The 20,870-nt window shown below is 37.1% G+C and overlaps 1 protein-coding gene across 3 annotated transcripts in view; it reads left to right on the forward strand.

Moving 5' to 3' along the window:
* Positions 1-14,277, forward strand: part of LOC147000134 (cytochrome P450 2C40-like) — a 53,413-nt gene extending 39,136 nt beyond the window's left edge. For all 3 annotated transcript variants that reach the window (XM_085834147.1, XM_085834150.1, XM_085834149.1), the window contains 3 exons: positions 5,729-5,916; positions 7,457-7,598; positions 13,859-14,277. In XM_085834147.1, the coding sequence (XP_085690273.1) occupies positions 5,729-5,916; positions 7,457-7,598; positions 13,859-14,043 (515 nt within the window). In that variant the 3' untranslated portion in view covers positions 14,044-14,277. The remainder of the gene's footprint in view (positions 1-5,728; positions 5,917-7,456; positions 7,599-13,858) is intronic.
* Positions 14,278-20,870: the final 6,593 nt, after the last annotated feature.

Genomic DNA, 20,870 nt, shown 5'->3' on the forward strand with positions numbered 1-20,870 from the left:
AAAGCTCAAAGCACATATTGCACCTCACAAATAATAGTGGGAGTCATTAACACACCACTCTCATCAATGGACAGATCCTGGATATAGAAACTAAACAGAGACTCATTGAAACAAACAGAAGTTATGAAATAAATATATTTAACAGATATTGACAGAACATTTTATCCTAAAACAAAAGGATATATCTTCTTCTCAGCACCTCATGGATCCTTCTCAAAAATCTACCATATAATTGGTCTCAAAACAGGCCTCAACAGATACAAAAATGTTCCCATTATCCTGAGCATTCTATCAGATCACCATGGACTAAGGCTTATCGTTAATTAGAACATAAATAATGGAAAGTCAATATTCACGTGGAAGCTGAAGAACACTCTACTCAATGATACCTTGGTGAAGGAAGAAATGAAGAAAGAAATTAAAGACTTTTTAGAGTTTAATGAAAATGAAGCCACAACATACCCAAACTTATGGTACACACTGAAAGGAAAACTCATAGGTCTGAGTGGCTCCAAAAAGAAGCTAAAGAGAACATATTCTAACAGTTTGACTGCACACCTAAAAGTTCTACAACAAAAGGAAGCAAAGTCACCCAAGAGAAGTAGAAGACAGGAAATAATCAAACTCGCAGCTGAAATCAACCAAGTGGAAACAAAAAGAACCATTTAAAGACTCAACCAAACCAGGAGCTGGTTCTTTGAGAAAATCAGCAAGATAGATAAACCCTTAGCTAGACTCACTAGAGGGCACAGGGACAGTATGCTAATTAACAAAATCAGAAATGAAAAGAGAGACATAACAACAGAACTTGAGGAAATCCAAAACACCATCAGTTCCTATTATAAAAAGGTATATTCAACAAAACTGGAAAACCTGGATGAAATGGACAAAAATCTAGACAGATACCAGGTACCAAAGTTATCTAGATCATATTAATGACCAAAAGAGTCTGAATTCCCTTAAAGAAATAGAAGCAATCAATAATAGTCTCCCAACCAAAAACAAGCCCAGGACCAGATGTTTTTAGTGCAGAATTCTATGAGACCTTCAAAGAATACATAATTCCAGTTCTCCCCAAACTTTTCCACAAAATAGAAACAGATGGTACTCTACCAAATTCATTGTTTGAAGCCACAATTACTCTGATACCTAAACCACATAGATACCCCACAAAAAGAGAGAACTTCAGACCAATTTTCCTTATGAATATTGATACAAAATTACTCAATACAATTCTCACTAACTGAATGCAAGAACATATCAAAATGATCATCCATCATGATCAAGTAAGGTTCATTCCAGGGATGCAGGATCTAGTCTACATGGATCAATGAACTCCACATAAAAGTTGAGTCACTGAAAATTATAGAGGTGAAAGTGGAGAAAAGCCTTGAAGATATGGGCACAGGGGGAAAATTCCTGAACAGAACAGCAATGGCTTGTACTGTAAGATCGAGATTTGGGACCTCATAAAATTGCAAAGCTCTTGTAAGGCAAAAGACACTGTCAATAAGATAAGAAGGCCACCGACAGATTGGGAAAGTCTCTTTACCAATCTGAAATATGAAAAGGGACTAATATCCAATGTATATAAAGAACTCCAGAAGATGGACTCCAGATAATCAAATAACCCTATTTAAAATGGGGTACAGAGCTAAACAAAGAATTCTCACCCGAGGAATACCGAATGGTTGAGAAGCACCTGGAAAAATGTTCAGCATCCTTAATCATCAGGGAATTGCAAATCAAAACACCCCTGAGATTCCACCTCACACCAGTCAGAATGGCTAAGTTCAAAAATTCAGTTGATAACAGATGCTGGTGAGGATGTAGAGAAAGAGAGACACTTCTCCATTGTTGGTGGGATTGCAAGCTGGTACAACCACTCTGGAAATCAGTCTGGCGGTTCCTCAGAAAACTGGACATATTACTACTGGCAGATCCGGGCAATAATTCTTCTGGGCATCTACGCAGAAGAAGTTCCAACTGGTAATAAGGACACATGCTCCACTATGTTCATAGCAGCCTTATTTATAATATGCAAAAGGTGGAAGGTACCCAGATTTCCCTTTACAGAGGAATGGATACAGAAAATATTGTACATTTACAAAATGGAATACTACTCAGCTATGAAAAAGAATGAACTTATGAAATTCCTAGGCAAATGGATGGACCTGGAGGGCATCATCCTGACTGAGGCAACCCAACCACTAAAGAACTCACATGATATGTAGTCACTGATAAGTGGATATTAGCCCAGAAAGTTAGAATACCCAAGATACAAGATGCAATTTGCAAAACACATGAAACTCAAGAAGAAGGAAGACCAAAGTGTGGACACTTTGCCCCTACTTAGAATTGGGAACAAAACACCAATGGAAGGAGTTACAGATACAAAGCTTGGAGTTGAGACAAAAGGATGGACCAGCTAGAGACTTCCATATCCAGGGATCCATCCCACAATCAGCCTCCATACACTGACACCATTGCATACACCAGCAAGGTTTTGCTGAAAGGACACTGATACAGCTGTCTCTTGTGAGGCTATGCCAGGGCCTGGCGAACCCAGAAGTGGAAGCTCACAGTCAGCTACTGGATGGAACACAGGCCCCCAATGGAGGAGCTAGAGAAAGTACCCAAGGAGATAAAGGGGTCTGCAACCCTATAGGTGGAACAACAATATGAACTAACCAGTACCCCTGGAATTCATGTCTCTAGCTGAATATGTATCTGAAGATGGCCTAGTCGGCCATCATTGGGAAGAGAGGCCCCATGGTCTTGCAAACGTTATATGCCTTAGCATAGGGGAATGCCAGGGCCAAGAAATGGGAGTGGGTGGGTAGGGGAGTTCGTGGGGGGTATGGGGGACTTTTGGGATAACATTTGAAATGTAAATGAAGAAAATACCCAATTAAGAAATAGAATGAAGAAAAATAAACTTTCTTTGTGTAAATTTCAAAACAAAACAAAACAAAACAAAACAAAACAAAACAATGAATTCATGAAATTGTTAGGCAGATGGATGCATCTGGAGGATATCATTCCGAGTGAGGTAACCCAGTCACAAAAAACACACATGTTATGTACTCACTGATAAGCGGATATTGCGCAGAAACTTAGGATATCCAAGATACAATTTGGAAAAACACATGAACCTGAAGAAGAAGAAAGACCAAAATCTGGATACTTCATTCCTTCTTTGAATGAGGAACAAAATACCCATGGAGGAGTTACAGAGACAAAGTTTGAAACTAACATGGAAGGAAAGACCAACCAGGGACTGCCCCACCCGGGGATCCATCCCATATACAACCACCAAACCCAGACACTATTGTATATGCAAGAACGTTTTTGCTAACAGGACCATGACATAGCTCTCTGTTGTGAGTATATGCCAATGCCTGGCGAAGAGAAGTGGATGCTTAGTCTTCTATAGTCTTCTATTGGATGGAACACAGTGGAAGGAGGTAAAGAAAGTACCCAAGGATCTAAAGGGGTCTCTAATCCTATAGGTGGAACAATGATATGAACTAATCAGTAACCTCCCATAGCTATGTCTCTAGTTGCATATGTAGCAGAGGATGGCCTAGTCGGCCATCAATGGGAGGAGAGGCCCTTGGTATTGCAAAGATCATATATCCCAATACAGGGGAATGGCAGAGTCAGGAAGTGGGAGTGTGTGTGTTGAGGAACAGGGTGGCAGTGACAGTATAGGGGGCTTTGGTGATAGCATTTGAAATGTAAATGAAGAAATTGTCTAATAAAAAAGTCTGATGAACAATATTTTTGCAAATATACCAAAATTTCATGTTACAAATAACATTATTGTAAAATTTTATTTTTAAATAGAACCAGGTGTTTCACATTTATGAAATATGCCTTCCATCCTTTGCCAATATCCGCTGAAATGACAATAGCAGAATTATAAGACAGAATTTGTTTATTTAGACTAGCAAATAAAGACAACAGTAAACAACAGAATCCTTCATAATACAAGAATAATACAATCGTCACAGGGCAGGGGCGAGATTCTGTAAGATGATTAGGGCTTATATGCTTGAAGAATTGCTATACAATAGCAAATACATATTGTGCCTCTCCTGTGTCCCTAAGGGTACCTCTTTGTATCTAATAATTTTAAATAGAAAATCAGGTTGGGAAACAGAGGCTGCTCTGCCCACTATTCTCTTAATTACTTCCCCCTTCTGGTAAGAGTTTCCAACACATAAATCTTAGAATTTTTTTAAACTAAAAGAAATCCATATGTAAAGAACATTGAATGGTTGACATAGGAAGAATAATGAAGAGGATGAAAGTAGAAAACTGGCAATGTTGAATAGTCTCAAAGCTCTGTCTTTCCACCCTTTCATGAGTATCAACAACTGAATCTACCACCCAGATTGTATTGTACTATAAACATCTCTGTGTTTTGCAAAGACATATTTTCCAAATATCCATCAGAAATAACAATATAAAACCCAGGAAGTAAGGAATGGAATGAAAGCACAAAGATTTTCAGGTTTATTCCCAAAACACATTAAAATAGTGCCACTACACCAGCTTTCTCAAGAGTAGCTGGTGATTGTCTAACGCGCAGAAAAGCAAAAATGTAAAGATAGATCTTCAATAGTAAATTTTGCTCCCTTTTCTGCTTTCTGTATGTAACCCTGTAAGAGGTTTTCCATTCAATTGTCTAAAGTAACTTTCCACGAAGCAATTTACTCCAGATATCTTTACAGCCTATGAGCCAAGTCTACACTTTCACAGAGTGTTCTTGGTACTAGAATTAGAAAGCCTAAGATTTGGTATTGACGTGGGAGATGCTTCAGGAATGAACAGAGCATGAGGGAACACACAGATGTACTGTGTCTTCTCATGTCTTCATTCAGTGCACATTTATTGTAGGAGCTGAAACATCCACTGAAATACATGGAAGTATAAATCATGAAAGAGACAATTAAAAACTAAAGTGAACAGTATGCATTAATCAAAAAGTATATCAATAATTTAGAAAACTCTTACATTGGAGATAGGGAATCATATTTATATATCTCCTTCCACAATTTGTCTATATTACCAAGTATGGTAATCTATGAATGATGTGTGTGGGCATTCACGTGTATATGGTATGTATGTGTGTTCATTATCTACTTATATTTGTAAATAGGATATAGAAATAACTGATATGTTCTTTTTTGCTACCAATATCTCAATAAATATCGTATATGATTGAGTACATAAAACAGTTATTGTTTAAAATACAAATACATTTCTAAGTAGTTGTTGGTGATGAACCTGACCACTGATAGTTAAGATAGGGAGAATAACATTGCAAAAAGACCTTCAGATACATAATTTTACAATCAGTACTACATATATTCACCATTATAATAACTTACTTCTGATATCTTTTATTAATGTCAATATTGACAAATTAATTGTACTCTGTTTTATTGTTATCAATATTTATTTTATCTCATATTATTTGATACTCTGGATAAAAACAATTAGCATATAATAATGAATCATATTATGATTAGCTATGTTGTAGGATGATGGTATTAAACTATATTAGAATAATCCTATGTATCTAAGTTTATTCCTCAGCATAAAATATATGTTCAAAATGTTTCTGGGCCACTTTCTTCATGGCCTAGGTAGCTGTGCATTTATGGGAGATACAGGCTACATTTTTCCCATTCCAATATTTGTCATTACTTGTATCCAGCTAAAGTCCAGGAAGAGATTGACAATGTGATTGGGAGACACCGCAGCCCCTGTATGCAGGATAGGAACCATATGCCTTACACAAATGCCATGGTGCATGAGGTCCAGCGATACCTTGACCTTGGCCCAAATGGTGTGGTGCATGAAGTAACCTGTCACACCAAGTTCAGAAACTACTTCATCCCCAAGGTAAGCTTGTTTCTCCCTGTTACACTTCTGTGATCTTGATGTTCTCCATTTCAGTGTGATTCCAGTCCTTTCCATTACACTTACTTTCCATTGCTTATGCTGGTTCACAACTGAGAAAGAAGCTATAAAGAGGCAGGGACATGGTAGTGGCAATCTGACATTTGCTTTGTCTTCCACAGATCATTTGAATAAAGATTAGTTGTTTATATTCTCATATATATTTTTCAATTTAAGTTGAATTCAACCAATACGTTTTGGAATTTTTATTATTGAGAGGAAAATCTACAAATAACTAGAAGTAGTTTATATGCTTAATTCTTCAACTTATGAAAAGGCCATATTACACTTTGACTTGTTTGGTTTATTTTAGTCATATTAATTTTCTTTCAATGATACAGCTTGTATCTAGCTTTAGAGGTTTACTGAGCAATGAATATTCTTTTATTATTATTTTTTAAATATGGTGTATAGAAATGAATTATTATGTGATTTTTATTTTACCTATCCTTATATATTTTACTGGTTATGATGCTTTCTTTGAAAAGCCTATGCAGAATTCAAGTTGGCTTCTGGTTAACATTTTATTTATACTTTTGTTTTCATATAATTGTATTTCATTACCATTTAAGTTATTATTGATCCATTAAAATATTATTGATGAATTTCAGAAACCATTAATTTGAACAGCTATTAATTTCTAAATTCGTTAAAATAAAATTTTTATAGAAATAATTCAGGACATTTGGAATATGTGTGCAATCAAAAAATAGAAAAGACTGCAGAAACTTAAAATGTAAATTATACTACTACTAATTCATGGATTCTCTAGAGAAATAATGAGTTTGACATAAATCTTATGAGGTAAAGAAGACTGAATGAATAGAAACAACTGATATGTAAGCATATTCATGTCACTTATGGTTAATATAACTGTAACATTTCTCTGTCAATTTCCAAGACTTCAGATGATTTGGAAAATGATTTTATTAGATTAAGTTGTAGTCAAAGGATAAAAACAATTAGCGTATAATAACGAATATTAGCTATGTTATAGGATGATGGTATAAATCTATATTAGAATAATTCTATGTATCTAAGTTTTTAGAAAAATAAGCACCTAGGTATATAATCACACTACACCTGAAAGATAGCACCTAAATATATAATCATTCCAAATCCATGTGCCTAGATGCCAGGATAAGAACAAAATCAATAGCCAAAGCATTATTTCACTATTAGACCAGAACTAGGCTACTGCAGAAAGCTTGGAATACTCTAGTGCAGTTAAAGCACAAGAAAAAGACCTCAGTATCAACACTATGAGGAAGGCAGAAGATCTTAAATAAGTGAGTAAATTCCTTAAAGAAATTGAGGAAAAGACAAACAAAAAGTTGGAGGAAATCAATAACCTGTGACAACGGACAAGAATAACAACTCCCAAGTACCATTCTTTGTACTTCCTCTATGGAGGAGAAGGTGAGCAATGTTTGGCACCCTGAGACATTTATACATTGCTTTCTTTGTTGTATGTTGTTTGCAGGGAACACAGGTAATAACATCACTGACATCAGTGCTGCATGACAGTAAGGAGTTCCCCAACCCAGAGGTGTTTGACCCTGGCCACTTTCTAGATGACAATGGAAACTTTAAGAAAAGTGACTACTTCATGCCTTTCTCAGCAGGTAATAGAAAGTCATTTCCAAGGCTCCAGTGACATGAGGATCTGTGGGACTTATCCAGTGGCTCCCAATTGCTGGTAGACTTGCAATTTGTGCATGATCTGCAGCTTTAATCCCAGTGCCCATGCACTGTCCTTGGTAATGATGACACATTTTCTTGCCAGAATCAAATATTAAGGATTCACTGTGTTCATGCCTTCGTAGCAATCCTACTGCTTATACACTTGAAATTTTCTTTTATGTATATCTTGGGGATCCAAAAGACATTACCCTAGAGAATAAATGGTAGTTAGCCTTTGATTAATCACCATTGAGATAAAGTTAAACCATAATTTGAACGTTTGTCTTTGTTATATCACTCTCCTCCAGGCTCAGCTATACATTAAATATTAAAAAATTAAAAGTTAAAGTGTAAAATAAAAACACCAGAAATTCTCCAACAGGCATAAAGTCCATATAGAAGTAAATGAGCTAAGATGCTAATATAACTGGACTTGTGTTTAGATAGATATGCATACCACTGAACAAGTGTGCTGCTGGATAGAACTCTCCAGTGTTTGCTCTCCAATATCTCAAATTTAAAATGCAAAAGTGAATCAACATTGTAATTGAGACATTCCTACCTGACACAAAGAACATAAGTGGTAGGAGAAAAAGAGAATAATATTCTTAGATCTCATTTTTATTGTTTTAGTTTCATACGTGTATATAAGTCCTTTGATCAAAACTAACCTGATATTTCAAAATAACCATCACATGTGCATAACATATTTTCAGCACATTTTTTCTACGCTTGTACAACTTTTTAAAAGCTACTGTGTGAACTATGTCCTGTAATACATTTATTTGTTTAGTGACAACCTCTGGAGTATATGTAACCCATATATGGTTTAATTGATAAATAAAATTGGCTTTCCATCTCTTAGTAGGCTGCAGCTGTCCATAGCTCTGAGTTAGGATTGAGGCTTTGTGAGCACATTCCCAGTCACTGCTGGAACCTTGGCTGGTGTTTGATATTCTTCCAAAAGCAATAAAGGGCTTGATAGATGGTTCAGCAGATAAGAGAACATGTAGCTCTTGCCATATACCTGCGTTGAATGCCTAGCACCTATCTTGGGTGTTAAAACCAACTGTATTTCTTCTTCCAGGAGACCTTGAGGATCTTCTGAACTCGAAAACCAGCTAACTTTGATATTCACTCACCCACAGATGCAACTGTAATACACATTCATTTATATAAAAGTTGAAACACAGATAGACAATATTTTTAGTGCCAGATGTAAGAGACTTTGTAGTCCCCATGAGACTGTGGAAAACCTGTGATTGTGGCAGAAGTCTATGCTGTGATCATGGACCTCACTGTTGCTCTACCAGTGAGGATACTTTTTAACAATATCACATCTCCTTATCTAAAGTGTTGAAATGGCTTCATGTTCATTTGTCAAGTGAATTTGAGAACAAATCATAACGTGACACCTTCTGCCTGTTTGATTTTTTGTCAATACCACCCTGAGTTTATTATTATAATACAATTTGAGTTCAGTGATAGTTTTATCTCCCCCCCCCCCGTCCATTTTTCTATCATTCAGGATTGTTTCAGCTATCAAGGCTTCTTGTGTTTCTTTTATATAAAGCTGAAAAATCTTTCTTTGTGATGGAATTTTAATCTGTAGATTGCTTTTGGTAGGATAACAATTTTTCACTCTATTAATCCTGCTGATCTGTGAACATTGGGATCTTTCCATCTTCTAATTTTTTCTTTAATTCATTTCTTCAATATCTTAAATTTTTGTCTTTATGTCTTTCACTTACTTGTTCAGCTACCCTAAGATGTTTTTTCTTGTTAATATTGCAAACGATACTGTTGCTCTAACTTTTCTCTCAGTACAGTTGTCATTTGTATATAGAAAGCCTCTTGATTTTTGCATGCTAATCTTGAATAGTGGTACTTTTCTTAAAGTGATATCAGATGTTGAAGTTATCTAGTAGAGATTTTTGGGGTTTATGGATATAATCTTATCATCTGAAAAGAGGATATTTTTAAATATTCCCTTCCTATTTGTGTTGGTTTGATCTCCTTCAATTGTCTCATTGATCCTGCATAAAATCAAATACTATATTTAATAAATATGAAGATAGTGGACATTGTTTTCATGTTCCTGATTTTAGTAAAAATATTTTAAGACTTTCTGTTTAGTTTGATTTGGCCTGTGGGTTTGATCTAAAATAACATTTATTATGTTGAGTAACGTTCCTTCTATTTCTAGTCTCCCCAGGACTTTCCTCATGAAGGAATGCTGTGTTTCAGTAAAAGGTTCTTCTAATGAGATGATCATGGTGATCATATCTTTTTGTATATTTATATTGTGGATTACATTGATTTATGTGTGTCAAACCATCTGTTCATCTTTGGGATGAAACCTACTTGACAGACTTTTTGAGTGTTCTAGTATTTTCTTAGCAAGTATGTGTACTGAGAATTGTCAAATCTATGATTGTAAGACAATTTAGTTTGTAATTCTTTTTCATATTTGGGTTTAGGTGGTTTAGGGGTGTGGATAATTGTGACCTCATAACAGAAATAGGCAAGTTCTTTTGTTTCTATTTTGAGGAATAATATTGGGATTACTGGCTTTAATTTTCATTCAAACTGGTAGAATTCTTTTCACCTGTGTTGGTCAGACTGGTAGAGCCTCTCAGGAGACAGCTATATCAGATTCATGCCAACATGCACTTTTGTCATCAGCAATACTGTCTGAGTTTGGTGTCTACATATGGGATGAATTCCCAGGTAGGGTAGTCTCTGCATGGCCTTTCTTTCGATCTCTGCTCCATTCTTTGTCCCCGAATTTCCTTTCGTCAGGAGCAATTCTGAGTTAAAAATTTTGAGATGGTAGGTGGTCCCATTCATTAAAAGAGGGTAGTACCTAATCTATGGGTATGGTCTTTACAGGTTCTCTCTCCCCTTTTTTGGGTATTTTAGCCAATGTCACCTCAGTTAGGTCCTGGGAATCTCTTGTTTTCCTGGCATCTGGGTCTCTCTGGTAGCTAACCCCAGTTTCCCATCCCCCACTGGTATACACCTCTGTTCAATTCCTTACCCTCTGTATATCTAGCCCAATTCCTCCTATACCTCATCCTGCCCCCTTTTCCCCTTTACTGACTCTCTTCCTCCCAAGTCCCTCCCTCTGTCTATCTCTCATGATTATTTTGTTCCCTCTTCTAAGTAGGACTTAAGTATCCACACTTATGTTTTCCTTCTTGAGCTTGATATGGTCTGTGAGTTGTATGGTGTGTAATCTGAGCTTTATGTATAGTATCTCCTTATCATTGAGCACATACCAGGTGTGTTATTTTTTGACTGAGTTTCCTCACTCAGAATGATATTTTCTAGTTGCATCCATTTGCAAAAGAATTTCGTGAAGTAAATTTTTTAATAGCTGAGTAGTACTTCATTGTGTAAAACTACCACACTATCTCTGTGCCCTCTGGTTAGTCTGGATGAGGGTTTATCTATCTTGTTTATTTTCTCAAAGAAACAGAATTTTGTTGATATTTTCTGTAGTTCTCTTTTCTGCTTTGCTGATTTCAGCCCTGAATTTGAATATTTCCTCCTGTCTATTCCTCTTGGGTGAATATGCTTCTTTTTGTTCTAGAGATTTCAGATGTGCTGTTAAGCTGCTAGTATTTGCTCTCTCCATTTTCTTTACTGAGGTACTCAGAGCTATGATTTTCCCTCTTAGTATTGCTTTCATGGTGTCCCATAAATTTGGGTATGCTGTCCCTTTATTTTCGTTAAATTCTAAAATATCTTTAATTTCTTTATTTATTATCTTCCCTGACTAAGTTATCATTGAGTAGAGAGTTGTTCAGCTTCCATATGCATTTGGGTTTTCTGTTGTTTTTGTTATTGAAGACCACCCTTAGTCTGTGGGGATCTAATAGAATGCATGGGGTTACTTCAAACTTCTTGTATCTTGAGTTCTATTTTGTAACGGATTATATGATCCATTTTGGAGAAGGTACCATGAATTACTGAGAAGAAGGTATATTCTTTTGTTTTAGGGTGAAATGTTCTACAGATATCTGTTAAATTGTTTTGGTTCAGAGCTTCTGTTAGTTTTATTGTGTCTCTCTTTGTTTTCTGATTCCATGATCTGTCCATTATTATTTTGCAAGGTTCATTGTTTTGCTTTGAGCTTTAGTAATTTTTCTTTTACAAATGTAGATATCCTTGCATTTGGGGCATTGACATTCAGAATTGAGTGTTCATCTTGACTGATTTTTCCTTTGAGGAGTATGAAGTATCCTTCCTCATCTTTTATGATAACTTCATTGCAAGTAGATTTTATATGATATTTGAATGGATACTCCAGCTTCTTTCTTGTGAACATATTCTTGAAAAATTTGTTTCTAGCCCTTTAATCTGAGGAGTGTCTGTCTTTGTCCCTGAGGTATTTTTTCCTGTGTGCTTCAAAATGCTGGGTCCTGTTTATGTATATGTTCTGTTAGTCTAAGTCTTTTTATTGGGGAATTGAGTCCATTGTTATTTAGAGTTATTAGGGACCAGTGATTCCTCTTTCCTATTATTTTTGTTGTTAGATGTAGAATTATGTTTTTGTGGCTATCTTCTTTTGGGTTTGTTGCAAGTAGATTAATTTTTTGTTTTTTCTTGGGTGTAGTATACTTCGTTGTGATAGTGTTTTTCAACTATTATTTATTATAGGTTTGGATTTGTAGAACAATAATGTTTAAATTTGGTTTTTTTTTCATGAAATATCTTGCTTTCTTCATCTATGGTAATTGAGAATTCTGCTGGGTATATTAGCCAAGGCTTTTTTTTTTTTTTAATTCTCTTAGCATCTGTATGACATTTTCACAGGATCTTCTAGCTTTTTGTTTAGTATATTAGTTGTTTTGATTATTATGTAATGGGAGGAATTTCTTTTCTGGTCCATTTTATATGGTGTTTTGTAGGCTTCCTTTATGTTCATAGTCATCTCTGTATTTACACCAGGGAAGTTTCTTCTATAACTTTGTTGAAGGTATTTATGGACCCTTTAATTTGGGAATCTTCATTCTCTTCTGTATCTATTATTTTTAGGTTTGGTCTTCTCATGATGTCCTGGATTTCCTGTATGTTTAGGGTTAGGAGCTTTGTAAATTTTGCATTTTCTTTGAGTGTTGTGTCAATGTTTTCTTTGGTATTTTCTACACCTTAGATTCTCCTATCTCCTGTATTCTGTTGGTGATGCTTGCATTTGTAACTCCTGATATCTTTCCTAGGTTTCCCATCTCCAGGGTTGTCTCCTTTTTGGTTTCTTTATTGTTTCTATTTCCATTTTTAGATCATGGATTTTTTTTTCAATTCCTTTTCCTGTTTGCTTTTGTTTTCCTATATTTCATTAAGAGATTCATGAGTTTCCTCTTTAAGGGCTTCTATCTTTTTACCTGTGTACTCCTTTATTTCCTTAAGGGAGCTATTTATGTCTTTCTTAAAGTCTTCTATCATCATCATGAGATTTGATTTTAGATCAGAATCTTAGTGTTAAGGTGTGTTGGAATATCCAGGATTTGATGTGTTGGATAAACTGGGTTCTAAGGCTGCTAAGTAGTCTTGGTTTCTGTGCTTATTGCTTATGTTCTTGCACTTGCTTCTCACTATTTGGTCATCTCTAGTGTTAACAGATCTTGCTGCAGACTGGAGCTTCCTTGTGTGAGCCTGTGATTTTGTGAGCTTAGGTGTGTCAACCCTCATGTGGGCATGTTATCATGAGGTGGGATTAGGTGTGGTGTGGTGTTTCACAAGGGTAGGTCCTGGGGACAGATAGAATCAGGATAATGTCCCTGTCTGTTCCTCTGTTCCTGGCTTTGTTGGGCCCTGGGCAGGTGCCACTTGGATCAGGTATTGAGACAGTAGTGGTGGTCTCACCTGTGAGGTTAGGTGTGTCAGCACTCTTGGAGGACAAGTTATCACTGGTCAGGATTGAGTTGGGAAGAGCTATGGCTTAGGGTCAGCTTCCAGACATCGGTGGAAACCTGAAGCCACAATATATTTCTTAACATCATATGTTAGCAGGGAAAATATGTCTCATCTTTGTGTCTTTGTTTAACTAGATATCCATTCAACCATCAATACATCTAAACACTCATCCAATAACTCATTCAATTTTATTCTCTCATGCTATTTACAAACACAGCGCCACTCAAACTCACTTATGTACAAGGCATAGTTACCTTCTTCCAATCTTTATTTCCCATAGGAAAACGGATTTGTGTGGGAGAGACCCTTGCCCGCATGGAGCTGTTTCTATTCCTGACCACCATTTTACAGAATTTCAAACTGAAACCTCTGGTTGACCCAAAGGACATCGATATGACCCCCAAATGTTCTGGATTTTCTAAAATTCCTCCCAAGTTCCAGATGTGCTTCATCCCTATGGAATGAAGATGATAAAACAGAAGTGAAGATGAGGAAAGCTTCTGCTGTGCTGTTTTTCTCAATTACCCACGGAAGCCCTCATTTAACCCAGTCCCAGAAATGTCACTGTATATTCCTTCTTATCACAGCTTCTGTTCTCTAATTGCCCAAGGATAACAGTTCTCCATTATGTAGTTTCTGAAGTCAATGTAAATGATCATTAGCGAAAAAGTCATTGCAAATTAAATGGTTCAACTCTGATATCATGTTTCTAAACCTATTTTGGGAGTTCCTAAGGAACAAAACCAAAAATTGATCTCTGACCTCCACATAAGCCTTACACCTTTATACACACACACACACACACACACACACACACACACACACACACACACACATACACACACACACACACACACACACACAGAGAGAGAGAGAGAGAGAGAGAGAGCACTTGGTGAGGATGATATGAGAAATCTCAGCCGGGCGTGGTGGCGCACGCCTTTAATCCCAGCACTCGGGAGGCAGAGGCAGGCGGATTTCTGAGTTCGAGGCCAGCCTGGTCTACAAAGTGAGTTCCAGGACAGCCAGGGCTACACAGAGAAACCCTGTCTCGAAAAACCAAAAAAAAAAAAAAGGAAAAAAAAAAAAAGAGAAATCTCTTTAGATAGGCATCACCTGAAGTTACTGGAAGGACTGACATTTGAATCAAATAATCTGTGTCAAGGAGTAGCTTCACACTCTACAGAAACAAGTGTGGAATACACTGGCAGGGTAAAGCCACTACTGCTTTGTTTTTACCTAGATCAAAATCAAAACATTTTAAAGCTGTTTAACATGCAAAAGCATTTTATAGTTGTCTTTCATCTTAAACCTTAGTAAATTCTTTGCTTTCATGTTTTTTATCTTGTCTCTAAGCTTCTCTATTCTTTCTAGCAAGAATAACAGTCACAGGAAGCATATTTTATTATTTTTAGTTACTATAATTCCTTCCCATATCATTGAAAATTTTTAAATGAGAAGACATTGGCAAAGACAAATTCATTAGTAATGGCAAGAGTCAGGAATTCAGCATAGTTCCAGCAAAGCTGCACTGATCGCTAAAATCTATCTTGAACTTTTGGGTTTTGATCCCAATGTTGCATTCTTGGGAACTTTCCGTATTATGATTTTTGTGTCTTTTTCTGCAAAAATTATGTATGAGGCTTTTAGGAAAAGTCCAAATTTAACTTTGTCTGGCCTCTATTTGGAAATCTTTCTTATGCCCCGGAGATCATTACATACAGAATTGCACACAGCTAAATGATGCAATTACTCAAGGAATCTTCTTTGAGTATTTCCACATGAGCAAATTCAAACAGTATAATTGGTGACATAAACAGAGGCAATTGACAAACTCTGACTGTCCAGAGTAGGTTACAGATTGATCGTTCTCTCTCTTCTCCTTCTCCCCGTTCCCTCCTCCTCTCCCTCCCCCTCTCTTTTAATGTGCCGAGCTCTCTTAAAAGATAATTTAAAGTTAAGGGTTCATACAGCAAAGGAAAAAAGGAAGGAATAAAACTCAGTAAATAATTGAGTAAAAGAAAACTTTTTTTTTTACTCTTAGAGTATATGATGTATCATTGAGTTAGATATTAGTATTAGAAGTTAGATATTAGTATTTTTTAATCATAAACATACTGATTTAGATATAATCTGTTTGTTTGGAGTACATTAAAACTATAAACACACTGGGCAGTGGTGGTGCATTCCTTTAATCCCAGCAGTTGGGAGGCAGAGGCAGGCAAATTTCTGAATCCAAGGCCAGCCTGGTCTACAAAGTTAGTTCCAGTACAGCCAGGGCTATAGAGAGAAACCCTGTCTCAGATAAAAAACAAAACAAAACAAACAAACAAACAAACAAACAAATAAATAACAAAAATAAAAACCAACTAACCAAAACAAAACTATAAACACTTCTACCCAAGGAGAGTAGATGGTAGGAAACAGTCAAATTCAGGGCCAAAATCAACCAAGTAGAAAAAAAGGGAATGAATGGAACAATGGATCAACAAAACCATAAGCTGATTCTTTGAGAATATCAACAAAATAAACCCCTATCCAAACTAACTAAAAGACACAGAGATAGTATCAAAGTCAACAAAATTACTAAGGAAAAGGGAGACATAGCAACAGAAACTGAGTAATTAAAAAAAAAAAAACTAAATCATCAGATTCTACTACAAAAACCTATGCTCAATAAAACTGGAAAATTTAGGTGAAATGAGTGATTTTCTAAACAGATACCATATACCAAAGTTAAATCAAGAGCAGGTAAACTATCTAAACAGTCCTATATCTCCAAGGAAATAGAAATAGTAATTAAAAAACTCAGAGCCAAAATAAGCCCAGAACCAAATGACTTTAGGGCAGAATTGTACCAGACCTTCACAGAAAAGCTCTTACCAATATTTCTAAACTATTCTACAAAATAGAAACAGAAGGAACACTACCTAATTTATTCTACAATGCCACAGTAACTGTGTTATCTAATTCACACAAAGACCCAAACAAGCAAGAGGACTTCATTCCATTTTCACTGATAAATATCAGGGAAAAATACTCAATAAAATTCTCGCAAACTGATCTGATAACTTGTCAAACCCACTATTCTCCATGATCAAGGAGTCCTCCTTGTAGGGATGGAGGGATGTGTCAATATATGAACATCCATCAATTTAAGATAGTATATGAACAAACTCCAGAAAAAGTCACATGACCATCTCAGTAGATGCACAAACACTTTTGAGAAAATACAATATCCCCTCAGGGTCACATGTTCTTTAGAGCTTGCACGTGTGCTAGAGCAGAACCAGGGTTCTGGCTCCCCACCCATTCCTGCAACACCAATAGAAAACTTGATTTCCAGGAGCTCTGAAACAATAGGATCTCAGGAGCTTGGTCATACCAGGTTTTCAGGATCACAGAGGCAGCTTGACGACTACCAGGAACTTTGACACACCCAAGGTTTTGGATCCCAGGATTCCAGGATCCCAGAATCCCAGAATCATAGAGACAGCTGGACTACAATTAGTTCTGATACAGCCAGGATCACAGGCGGGACAGGTTGAATTCAGAGACAGAAAGGGCAGTTAGTATTAGACATAACCATGTAGTGAGAGGCAAGAACAAGAACAAAAGCAACAGAAGTCACTATATTTTGTCATCATCAGAACCCAGTTCTTCCACCACAGCAAGCCCTACATACACCAACACACCTGAATAGTAAGATTCTAATCTAAAATCACAGATCATGATGATGATAAAAGACTTCAAGAAGGACATAAATAACTCCTTTAAAGAAATACAATATAATACAGGGAAAGAGATAGAAGCCTTTAAGGAGGGAACACCAAAATCCTTTCAAAATTTACAGGAAAATACAACCAAGAACATGGAGGAATTTAAGAAAAACCATCCAGGATCTAAAAATGGAAATAGAATAATAAAGAAATCACAATGGGAGATAACCCTGGAGATAGAAAACCTAGGAAAGAGATCAGGAACCATAGATGCAAGACTCACCAACAGAATTCATAAGATAGGATAGGGAATCTTAGATATAGAAGATACCATAGAAAACATTGATACAACAATCAAACAAAATGCAAAATGAACAAAGTTCCTAACCCAAAACATCCAGGAAATCCAGGATACAATGAGAAGACAAAATCTAAAGATAAGTGGCATATAAGAAAGTGAAGATTCCCAACTTATAGGGCCAGTGAGTATCTTCAGTAAGATTATAGAAGAAAACTTACCTAATGCAATTTATATAATGTTATGGCAATTGTCAGTTATCAATTGCCTGCAATCAACCATGTAATGGCATAGGGTTCAGGCAGTTATGCAAAGATTACAGTAAATTTTTACATCAAAACATTCAGCAGGACACCAGTCACCAGAACTCCAGGTAGGCTATCACTTGGCTGCAGACTGCCCTCTCTTCCTCAGTACCTATCAACTCAAACTGAAATCATGCCTCTCACCCTTCTCACCTTCTCCAACCTACTAACTGGAACAGAAATGTCCTGCTCAACCATAGGCCACTCTTGCGCGCGTACGACTCGACCAGCAAGAACGACACTGCAACAGGATCCTTCTGCACACGTTTATTGGGAGAGCTTGATTGTAGAGGGGAATAGATCCTGATCCCAGCCCTGGTGCTGCTTTATATAGGCCTAGGAGAGGCGTGTCTCACACCCGGATTGTGTTGTGCTTGGTTTTTGCTTACTACCTCATTTGCATTCCTACATCTGATTGGTTACTTTCTCTCTCATCTGATTGATTAACTTCTCTCTCTTCTGATTGGTCAATTTCTCTCTCTTCTGATTGGTCAATTTTGGTCAATTCTCAAAACCTCATCTTGGCAAAAAACTTTCCTGCCTATGTATGCGTGGTGGCCAGCAGAAGCCTGTGCCACTCTGCATCGGCACATGTGGCTTCCCACTTCTCCCCCTTTTTGTTTAATAAAATGAGGCTGGACTAGGCCTGTGCAATTATGTCCATCTGCTGTGGCTCCTGTTTTAGGTCGTTCCTCCAATGTCACAGTCTTTTCCCGTCGTAGGGTAACCCTATCGCCACTGGGCCCCGTGTCTTAGGTTGGCCTGTGCATGAGGAAAGTTGCCCGTCTCTGGATACCCCAGTGCTGTGTGACAGTAACTGCTAAATGACCTAGGGCAAACTCTGCAAAAGAGGCCAGTCAAAAAATGAATTAGTGGGGAAATCATGATCACCCTGTCGTATGCATCAATGTGCAAGGGCTGATCAATGATTGTTGAGTCTCTCTCATGCACAAGAGCAGAGAACTCAGAGGCCGACTAATTCTTGAGCATAGATAACCAAACTTTAGGGGAGGCGCCCTTTTCAATAGCCAATAGTGCCTGAGTTATAATCACCTTGTCATGTTTTTGTTGTGTTCTAAATTTGTATACCAACCAGAGCATGAACGCCAGTCCACAGCATATGGCAGCACCAAACAAAATCACTCCCACCCATTCCTTAAGTTAAGAGAAAGCAGAGGAAAGCCAAGAGGTAAAGTCTCCAAGGGTCACAGGTTCCACTCTGGTTCCATTAAGGTTCAGGATCTGTATCTGCAGCCTCTTCTGCAGCCTGTCCAGCTCCTGCAACCAGTTTCCCTTCAGATAATTCGATAGGTCTGTACTTTTAATAAAAGAATTATTAATATACCTATTGGGAGTAATGCATACATGCGGAGTGGATGCCACACAACTCATTTGAATGACATCCATCATCTGTTCCATGTTATGCTGTAAAATATCCACTCTCTGATTCACTAACATTAATCCTGAGGTGATATGCGAATCCACCCTTTGCAGAGTGAGCAATGCCTCAGACGTTTTTTCTGCTATCTGACTTATGGTATCAGCACTATTAACTTGATTGGCCATAGCAATTCCTGCGGTAACCGCTGATGCTGCAGACACTACAATGGCAGTGACAATGGCAGCTGTGATTCCAAAATCTCTCTTCTGTCTAACTAGATTCATTATTGGGAACTTCTCTGGATCTGCCTCAACAGGTACAGGGACCAAGATTGGTAGCTGTACCACTAAGGCTAAGAATTTGGTTCCATTCCAGCATTGCGTCAAAAAACAAGTGATATTTGTATAATCTAATCATTCTGTATCATTTTGAAATTCAGCCAATATAAAGAAAAATGGAGGACTAACACAAACTTCTACTGGATAGGTAGTCATATTTCTGAAAACTCTATTAGTTGTCACATTATCTAAATGAGCAGAGGTATTGGAAAGTGTGGCAGAAACATTCAATATCTCATGAAAGGTTCCAGTCAGCAGTGCAAAGGCTGACAGACTGGTACTAGCACCTGCCTCATTACTTAAAATCCATTGGTAATATGGCCAAATATTTTCTTTTCCTGTAGCATCTTCTTTATCATTCATTACAGTAAAATCTAATGGAGGTGACAAAACAAAACCCTTTGCTATTTCTTTTCGAGGGAAAATTTTTGATTGACAAGGTGAAAAAACTATAGGAAATGTGAGGTCCGGATGACACCAGGGCACGCTGCGTTTAGCAGTAGCATTGCCAACAGGCCATCGTGATCTTTTGGGAATAGTCACCTTTCCCTTTATCATAATAGTGGTGATGTTTATAGGTGAAGTTACATTATTTCCAACATCACCTGAGCCTAATTGCGCTCCTTGGACGACTTGCGTTAAAGCATTAAGTAACACTCCAGAGCTCACTTTATTTTGGATAATGGGGTCTGCCCAATTAGAGATAATCTTTTTCTTTAAAAATATACAGGGTGTAAAAGGTCTATCCACATCATGCACAAAGCATAGTGTATAATTTAAATGAAAACTCGTACTATTATACACCCGTGGCTCTTGAGTTTGTCGTGCACAAGGCGCATCCAGAAAACATTCTGTTGCATAAAACAAAGGCAAGGTAGAAGAATTGGAATGTACCGGTAAAGGTACTGGCCATGATCTTACTATGCCCACAAAGGTATACTCATCCCGGTCTCAATCAACAGGAGCAGGAATAGCAGGATCATCTTGGGATTCATCTTGCTCTTTCACGGTCCTTGTCAGTCGCGTCGGAACCCAAAGTGGATTTTCTTCACCCTATGGAAAAACACAAATAGCTCCCTGGGATCTGATTAAGATAGGATCCGGGCCATACCATTTATTATCAAGGACATTTTTCCATTTGACCATTTCATTGGGCGATTGAGGCCATTGTCCGTGCCTTTCAGCTGGTGATCTTCCAGCATCATCCAATTAAAAAAAATTAAGAGTAAATATTGTAAGGGATAGAGCCAT

Source organism: Mus caroli, unplaced genomic scaffold, assembly GCF_978045245.1.
Source record: "Mus caroli unplaced genomic scaffold, Mus_caroli_1 scaffold_20, whole genome shotgun sequence".
Classification (NCBI taxonomy): Eukaryota; Metazoa; Chordata; class Mammalia; order Rodentia; family Muridae; genus Mus; species Mus caroli.